This window comes from Citrus sinensis, chromosome 2, assembly GCF_022201045.2.
Source record: "Citrus sinensis cultivar Valencia sweet orange chromosome 2, DVS_A1.0, whole genome shotgun sequence".
Classification (NCBI taxonomy): domain Eukaryota; kingdom Viridiplantae; phylum Streptophyta; class Magnoliopsida; order Sapindales; family Rutaceae; genus Citrus; species Citrus sinensis.
In genome coordinates this window covers 21,568,796-21,578,409 of record NC_068557.1, presented here as the reverse complement: position 1 = coordinate 21,578,409, position 9,614 = coordinate 21,568,796, and the positions used below count along the sequence as shown (strand labels likewise).

At 32.3% G+C, this 9,614-nt stretch overlaps 1 protein-coding gene across 1 annotated transcript; it reads left to right on the top strand.

Annotated features, from left to right (window-relative positions):
- Nucleotides 1-471: 471 nt before the first annotated feature.
- On the top strand, nt 472-4,158 carry LOC102627509 (subtilisin-like protease SBT5.3). The gene is made up of 11 exons (XM_052433199.1): nt 472-686; nt 823-932; nt 1,041-1,138; nt 1,234-1,398; nt 1,519-1,627; nt 1,794-2,325; nt 2,433-2,527; nt 2,622-2,861; nt 2,942-3,056; nt 3,148-3,361; nt 3,435-4,158. The coding sequence occupies exons 1-11, from the start codon at nt 603-605 to the stop codon at nt 3,977-3,979; spliced, it is 2,307 nt and encodes a 768-aa protein (XP_052289159.1). The 5' UTR covers nt 472-602; the 3' UTR covers nt 3,980-4,158.
- The last annotated feature ends 5,456 nt before the right edge of the window (nt 4,159-9,614 follow it).

Sequence of the window (9,614 nt, the reverse complement as noted above, 5' to 3'; positions counted from 1 at the left end):
TTATGATTTTTGACCCAACAATTTGTTATATACAAATAAAATTTTTATACCCAAAACGTTTGTTCTTAAAATCATATTATATGCATTATGTCAGAAAAAGTTCTTGCTAGAGAATTAAATATTCAATACATACCAAGTGAGGAGCAGGTAGTTGACATTATGACCAAACCACTCTCATTCATTCGGTTAACTATCTAAGAGCCAAACTCAATGTCATTCCTTGTCCCTTGAGTTTGAGGGGGGCTGTTAAAGTAGCTCATTATTCAAGCAGCTTAATAAAGCGACGTCATGCAGAAGGTTGTTAAGTGAAGAATAGCAGCTCAGCATGAATTGTTAAATGTCATTTTCCGGCTCATAAAATCGTTATGTAACAAATTGTAGCTGATTCGTTAGTTAGAAAAAGCTTGTTAGTTACAAGTTATTGTCACGTGTGAGTAGTTGTATATATGTACATTGATTTGTAAACGATGATATGGAATAAATCTTCTGGAAATTCATTGTTTCATTTTCTCTGAAATTTTCCTTTGACCCAAACAGCACATCTCTGTTTTTCTACAAAGGTGAATTGGGCACATACACATCACTGAAAGAAATAGTGAGCAATGAGGCTTTCAGCTTCTACCCTTTTCCTCTTATGTTGTCTTCTATTTTCTCAGTGCCAGGGACCCACCCTCGCAGCCAAACAAGTAATTAGCATTTTAATTAATTTTCTTTCTTCCTCCATTATTATTTAAGCATTCATCTTTATTGTTGTTATTTCTAGGAATGATTTAATAATTATATTGTGAATGCTAAAGTTTTTTTCATTTGAAATGAATGCAGTCTTATGTAGTTTACTTGGGAGCTCACTCGCATGGACCAGAAGTATCATCTGTTGATCTAAATCGTGTGACTCAATATCATCATGAGTTTCTTGGATCATTCTTGGGAAGGTCAAGCCTTAGAACTTGCAATAACCATGGGATTGACAAGAAATTTACGTTAGACCGGACTTTTGTTATATATCCAGTCTGTTAACATTTTTTTTAATTGTTAAATAGTAGTGAAAATCCTGAAGATGCAATCTTTTACTCGTACACAAGACACATCAATGGCTTTGCTGCAAAATTAGATGATGCTGTAGCAGCCGAGATAGCAAGTAAGAAACTGAAACTGGGCTCCTCTGTATATATTCTTTGCTTTTTTCTGATCTTTCTTCATGAGTAACTGGGCTGGGTTCTTTGTGTAATGCAGAACATCCAAAAGTAGTTTCAGTTTTCCTTAGCAAGGAGAACAAATTACACACAACTCATTCATGGGAATTTCTTGGACTCCAGCAGAATGGTAGGATTCCACCAAACTCGATTTGGGAAAAGGCAAGATATGGTGAAGATGCCATTATTGGAAACATCGACACTGGTGAGGTCTTTATCCTTATATTATGACAAGAAAATTACTTGAAACTGATTTTCTCTGCTTTGAAAATATCATAATAACAAGTATCACAATATTTCAATGGGATTGTTCGTTATATACTAGGTGTCTGGCCAGAGTCTAAAAGCTTTAGCGACGAAGGATTTGGACCGATTCCATCTAAGTGGAAGGGAATTTGCCAAAATGACAAAGATTCTCGGTTTCATTGCAACAGGTTCCTCAAATCCCTAAGCTTTTGATTATGCTCGCTCTATTGATTTTCTTCTATAACTTTTTGCACCTTCATTGAATCCTACATCTTCGATGCGGTAGTAGATTGTAGTGAGAATTTTTTTTTTGGGAAATATAGTCTGAGCAAAATGTTGGTGTTTCCACTGAAGGAAGCTAATTGGAGCAAGATACTTCAACCAAGACTATGCAGTTCATAAAGGACCACTCAACTCTTCCTTTTATTCTCCGCGTGACATAAACGGACACGGAACACACACATTATCAACTGCTGGTGGCAATTTTGTAGCTGGGGCAAGTGTATTTGGCTTTGGCAAAGGGACAGCAAAAGGAGGATCACCAAAAGCAAGAGTGGCGGCTTACAAAGTTTGCTGGGAAGGATTAGGCGGATGTTATGACTGCGATATAATTGCAGCCTTTGATATGGCCATTCATGATGGCGTAGATGTGTTGTCCGTTTCATTAGGCGTTAAGCGCCCAACATTTTTCGGAGATGGCATTGCAATTGGCTCTTTTCATGCTGTTCAACATGGCATTGTGGTTGTTTGCTCTGCTGGTAATACTGTAGAAAATGTAGATAGTACTGTAGAAAATGTAGCGCCGTGGCAAATCGTAGTTGGGGCTAGCACAATGGATCGAGATTTCCCTAATTATGTCGTCCTTGGCAATAACAAACGTTTTAAGGTCAATATATATTTTTGTTCTCTTTCTCTTTCTTTTAATGTTTTTCGCGCCTGAAATCCTTTGAGCATATGCACTTATTTATCAACAACATGCATTTGATTTTGAAGGGACAAAGTTTATCAGAGAAAGGCCTTCCAAGTGACAAGCTCTTCCCTTTAATCCTTGCTGAAGATGCTTTTCTAGCTAATGCATCTACAAATGCGTAAGAATACAATTTTCTTTTTTTATTCATATTACAATTCTAATTTCCAGTGTAACAAGCCTTGGATTCACAACGAAATTTGTTCATATTGAAGCTTGGCGCGGGAGAAAGCAATATTAGATCCTAACAAGGTGAAAGGAAAGATCTTGATTTGGAGTAATGCATTTCGCGTAGCCGGGGGACAACTGGCAGCCTCAGCTGGTGCTGTTGGCGTTGTTCTTATCAATATACAGGATTTTGGCTATGACCGTACGGCTGATCCTCATGTCCTTCCTGCTTCAGCTATCAGCTTCAATGATGGTGAGTCTTTACTTGGTTACGTCAATTCAACCAAGTAAGATTACACGCATACCTCACATTTCATCAGCTGCCACGAAATTAATTAGTATTGTAACTCGTTCTCACTTTTAACAGGCATCCTGTTGGTTTCATTACACGTCCGACCACTGAATTTGGAGCAAAGCCAGCTCCATTTATGGCTGCTTTTTCATCGAAAGGGCCAAACCACATTACCCCAGAGATTCTCAAGGTACTATATATAAAACGGAAACTCAATATAATATCTTTTATCTTTTATGCTGCTAGAATTGAATAATTAGCCGTTTTACTTTCATTTTCAGCCAGATATCACCGCACCAGGAGAGAATATAATCGCTGCCTATACTGAAGCAGAAAGCCCAACAAACCTAAATGAGGACAAGCGCCGGATTCCATTCAACTCTATCTCAGGAACGTCAATGTCATGTCCTCATATTTCTGGTATTGCCGGCCTGCTTAAAACCCTCCATCCTGATTGGAGTCCTGCAGCAATTCAATCAGCCATCATGACCACAGGTACATCAAAACTAGTCCTTGAAACGTTTATTGTTTTCGGTTTTGATATTTTGTTTGTCCTTGTATTTCACAGCAACGACACTGGATAACAACAAGCAACAAATTTTGAATGCTTCATTTGCTGAAGCAACACCCTTCAGTTATGGAGCAGGCCATGTGCAACCAAACCTCGCAATGGATCCTGGATTGGTTTATGACTTAACGGTTAACGATTACTTGAACTTTCTTTGTGCACTGGGATACAACAAAAATGTAATTTCATTGTTCTCAACAAACTGCTCTTACACATGCCCCAAGAATGCTATCAGTCTGGTCAACTTCAACTACCCTTCAATCACAGTCCCTAAACTCTCTGGCTCAATCACAGTGACGCGAAGAGTCAAGAACGTTGGCTCTCCGGGAACTTACCAAGCTCGCGTAAAAACCCCGGAAGGAGTCTCAGTGACTATTGCACCAAAGAGCTTGAAATTTATAAATGTTGGAGAGGAGAAAAGTTTCAAGGTCATCATTAAAGCTAAGAATGCAAGTGTCACTAAGGATTATGCATTTGGAGAGTTGATATGGTCAGATGAGAAACAACACCGAGTGAGGAGTCCTATAGTGGTGAAGGCTGTGTAATGAAAAACTTAAAATTTCCCTTAAGCTAAGTTTAAATGTTTGATTGAATAAGCCTTCATTGTCTTTTTGATAACGATGGCCTATAAATAATATCGCCGATATCACTATGTTTTATTTTCATAATTCGGCCAATGATGCTGTTGTATATGCTAATCAATTACCAGTAATAACTTTTAGCATTTAACATTGCCAACTTATCACAACATTTTGGATGAAAGCAATCAAATTACAAGTAGAGAGGAAAGAGCGAGGGCAATGACTTTGTTATTAAGTGTTGCCGCATGAATTGAGGTAATATAATATGATTTTAAGAACAAATGTCCTCGGTATAAAAATTCTATTTGTATATAACAAATTGTTGGGTCAAAAATCATAATACAAAAATGATAAATATAAGTCATTTTACTTAATTTATATTCTCAAAATCTTTATATTTTATGACTAACATCAAGACTAGATGTAGAATAGGAAAATTATATATAAATTTAACTTTAAGAACACAAAATAAATTACAATTTATATTAAATTAATTTAATCATGAAGGATAAATAAATATAAGTGATTTCACTTAATTTATATTCTCAAAATATTTAAATTTTATGACCAACATTAAGATTAGAGGTAGAATAGTAAAATTATATATAAATTTAACACCGTCGTAATAGCAAGAGAGGTTTGGATCTATTTTAAAACATATGAGAGTTTTGCATAGGTTCTCCAAATAACAAAAAAGTAATCTTCATTTTCCCTTTTATTTTAATACTTATAAGTGTTTGCAACTATCGATCTACTTATAATCACAATTAAGAGTCTATTAAGATTAACCTAGATCAATGGTGGTTGTCGAAGCCAGCAAAAATAAATACCTACTCTAAATAAATTGCGTATAGTGATTGAGCAGGGTCGTGTCCACAGAGATCGGTAATTATTTAAATCCTTTTAAAATGTAAAATGCAAAATGGGGGGATTGTTGACAATAATAAAAATAAAAATAAAATAAAAGAAAAATGCAAATTCAAATTGTAATTCAAATTGGGAAAAGCTATGGTTGACGGAATTAACTCAGCTTGATTCGACTATTGATCATTGATTCAAATATAAATTATTACTACTTATGAATAGACCGGTTATAGCTACTAAAATCCTCTAATAACCAATCTCTCCTTAACTAGTCGATAACCAAGGTACGACAATTGATTATTTCCTTAATCAATAGACAACCCTAGATACGATCATAGGGTTTAATCAATTGACAACCTGAAAAACCAGATAGACCAAAATCCTAATCAACAAACGCATACGATGGTTCATTTAAATTAGATTGTTTATTCTCATAACACAACACACTGCTATGCTATTTGTCACAAACATTAAAATCTTCATACGATGAATCTTTTAATTGACAATAGATTAAGTTGATAATTAAATAGTGGCCAATTATCTAATTAACAAATATAATCATGACAATAATTTAGAGAATAAACAAATACCCAAAAAGCAATAAAACAATTAAAGCATAAGAAAGATTTCACAGTAATGATGAATCAAAGCTTTATTAACCTTCAACCAGAATAATAAGTTTAGTTCTTCATAGAGAGAAGAGAAAAATTTAGATTTAGGGTTTCTTTTTCTTCTCTCTTCAAAAAAAAAAAAAAATCTCCTCTTTCTTGTTTTTCACGTCCTTTTTCTCTTATAGAGTTTTTCCAAAAATAAAATACTAATATCTAAAATATTATCTAAATATTAAATTCAAAATTACAAAAATAACCAAAAAGATAAAACACCTTAAAATAAAAAATGCAGGTCCTTAGTTGACAGCACGAGCCCACGCCTTATCAACAAAGTTCTTCTGAATCTCATAATTTCTCCCGGAAAACAATCATCCTCAAACATTATCTAGTAGCTCAATTTTAGCACCAATCAATAGAATTGCACCTCTAAAAATAAAATACAAGTAAATCACTATTAATAAGTGCAAAACATCGATATTAAAGGAAGTAAACAATGCAAAACTAGTGCATAAATTACACTCTAACAATCAATTATTATAGTAGAACCAAATTTCTATTGCCATATTAAGATAAATCGATTGAGACTAGTCTAGATCAAGAATTAAGTCATAAGCTCCCTTCAATTATTTTGATATTTATCATTTTACAGTTGTAGGTCCACAAAAAAGTACATGTACGCTACAGTCGTCCCCAAAAGCATGCAAATTGATGCCAATACGAACAAGTGTTTAATGGGACAAATACGAAATATTATTTTGCTATCAATGAAAATGTTGTTTAAATCTTCAGTCGCACTCATTTTCACGCAAGCAAATCAAAACTTTTGTTTTTCTTGGAAGTTTAATACAATTTCCATATTTGTTTTATTAGGTGACTTAGGGCGGAATGTTGTAACTTCTAAAATAATTACTATTAGTTGTGCTATAAAAATATCCAACTGTGAAGAGAATCAGTTAAGTGTTTGGTAAATTTTGTTTTCAGAAGTACTGTGAGTTTTAAAAGCATTTATGCACGTTTGGTAAATTTTATTGTTAAACTGGTAAAAGAAAACAAATGACTAAAATGTATATAATGTAAGATTAAATTTACTTATACATATAAAAACATGTACATATAATATTTTTAATGGTGTATTATAATAATTTTTACTAAAAATAAAATTAATAATATATTGATTTTACTTTTTTTTTATCTTAAAACAATCGATAATTAAATTTTATAATATAGTGAAACAAATTTAATAATAATTCAACCAACAAATTAATATTAATAAATATATATTGATGCATTATAATAAAAATTTATTAAATATTGATTTTGTTTCCAATTTGAATAAGAATAATTATGGGTTTAGGTAATAATTTTAAGGACATTTATGGAATTGTATTAAAGGATAATATTGATTCTCAAAATCAGAATCTAAAAGATACTCAGTCCCTACTTTTCAAAATCAATGGTAGGAGAGGCTGATTTTGACAAAGGTAATTTTGATTTTTTTTTTTGCCAAACACTAAAATTAGCTTTTAAATATTTAAAATCACTTTTAAACCTCCCAAAAATAATCCCAAACGGGCCCTTAGTCAAGGCAATTTAGAAATTGCCATTGCTATCTTAATTTATGCCAATACAACACGAACAAGTGTTTAATGGGGCAGATACGAAATATTATTTTGCTACCAATGAAATTTTTTTTACATTACAAAATATACCATCTTCACTCGCATTCATTTTCATGAAAGCAAATAAAAACTTTTGTTCCTCATGGAATTCTAATACACTTTCTACTTTTGTTTTATTGGTTGACTTAGAGTCAAGGTAATCTAGAAATCACCATTCTATCTTAATTTTTTGTGTGGCTAAATCATGTTTTCCGAATTCCACTATGTTACTAGTCTTTTTTTTTTTTAGATTAGGGACACTCATATGTGAAAATTTTAATATCTTGAGAATAAAAATTTGAACTTATAGCAACGTTATGAAGCTCATGAGAAGATCTACGTGCTTAAATTTAGATAAAAATTCATTTAGTCCATATGTTTTGATGTTAAAGTCTGTTTAGTTCTTATATTTTTTAAAATATCTCAAAATATTCCTGGTGTTAAACTATTGACATCCCTTTCATTACATTAGGAATCATGCGTGGCCTATAACCCTTATTAGAAAAGGGATATTAAATTATAAATAGAGGTTATTTATGAGATAATTTTGGAAAAGAGTTATTTTTCCTAATTAAATATGGTTTCTTAAGACTCCCTATAAATTCATACTTTTTCCCTTCCATAACCCTAAGTCCACGACGTTTATTCTTCTTCTCTACTGCTCTTTATGCTCCTACCCAAGTCTTAGGATTCAAACATTTGTTTAGGAGAGAATCAAAGCGACGGGTAAGTTATTCTCCCTATTCTCAACAAATTTCTAATCACTCTATCTAGGGTTTATATTGGCTTGATTCTAGATGGTTATAGATCATAATGCATGATTTAGAATGTATTTAGGCTTTGTTTAGGGTTTTGATTTATTATGAGTTTAGTTAATCAATCATTGACGTATTAAGCACAGGATAATTCTGGACAGCATGAGTATCTCGAATTTACACCTATATTTTCTGAACGAGTGTTCTTATAAAATTTATATTTCTGGAAACTAGACATGTAGGGCTTCTTGAGTAAATTTTATTTCATTAAATTCGACTTTGATTTCAATTTTATATGTATTTTCGAAGTAGAAACCACTGCACTGGAAAACTGCGATTCCAGCATTGCGATCGGATTCACAAGATTATTTGTACCACCAAATGAACTCGGAAAATTCTGAAAGTTTATATGTAGGTTAAAATATGTGTCTAGAATTCCCGGTTTTAATTTCATAAGTTTTTTATTAGTATTGTATTTTATAAAAAGCACAGAACCCGTTCTGTTTGGTTTAGGTTATGTGAAAACAGTTTCGAAATTGTTGAGAAATAAATAGTTTTGAAAATGTTTTTGATATCGGATCCTCTTGCAAATTTTATATGGGGTACTCATGGATGTCCAGAACAGTTCCATAGAACAGTATGTCGTTATGAGTTATAGATCAAGAGTTAAAATTCTGAGAATCAAACCTGTACGGGTATGAATTAGAAAGTCAAATTCTTAGAATAAGTTATTAATAGTCATATTTTGTATTTGTTTAAGGTATTGGAGGTGTTTAAGGCTCTTAGAGGCTTTGAGGTGTGTAGTTCAAATTCTTTTGTCGAGGTAAGTAACTTTATTACTAGTATACTGGATATGTATAAGTATTTTGATATTATTATTATAAGTATAAATGATTTTATACTACTTAAAGGATTAATTGATTTTGATAACAAAATTAGTTTTATGTAAATGTTTTCAAACCTAAATTCTTTTTAACAAAGTATTTTATAAATGCTTTTTAATATGTAAATTATTTTATGACATGACAACCTTTTATGATTTTATCTTTAAAATGTTATGCAAGCCTAAATTATTGTTACGAACTTTTATAAATATGATACGAATGTTTTGTACCCATGTATGATTTCAATTATTGATGATTGTATAAGATTCCTAATGTTTTGGCTCATTGTCCATAGTTATTCTGATTCTGATTTTGATTCTGATCGTAATATACGATATATCTGTATGGACCAGTACTGAGTTTCTGTTCTGAGTGTACACACGATATTCTGATTCTGTTTCTGGCCGGGTCACCAGGACTATAGGTGACACTATGTGACATGAGCTAACCTTTGTTTTCTGCGAATGTGATATATGATTTGCTTTCGTAAGTAACTATGCTTTTGATCTTTTGAGATACAATGAATTTATGTTATTTTATCGTGATATATCGGTTTATGAAATTTATGGATTACAATATATGTTTTAAATAAAAGAAGGCTTGTAATATTTTTGCTATCGATAGGCATAGTGTGTTAGGAATGGTTTTACTTACCGAGTTGACGGCTCACCTCTCGTCATTACTTTTTGCAGATTAAGTTTCTTTTAAGAGGTGCGCTTAGCTTTGGAGTTAGTAATTTTCCGTTTCTGTTTGCCATTTGAATAAGAGGACGAATAGACTCGTGTTTCTATTTAGTTATTTCTATTATGAATGTGTAATTTGGAGTT

Coding starts and splice junctions, on each gene's coding strand:
- LOC102627509 (XM_052433199.1), top strand. CDS start 603: ATGAGGCTTTCAGCTTCTACCCTTTTCCTCTTATGTTGTCTTCTATTT. Junction 687..822: donor CCACCCTCGCAGCCAAACAA/GTAATTAGCATT, acceptor AAATGAATGCAG/TCTTATGTAGTTTACTTGGG. Junction 2,862..2,941: donor GGTTACGTCAATTCAACCAA/GTAAGATTACAC, acceptor CACTTTTAACAG/GCATCCTGTTGGTTTCATTA.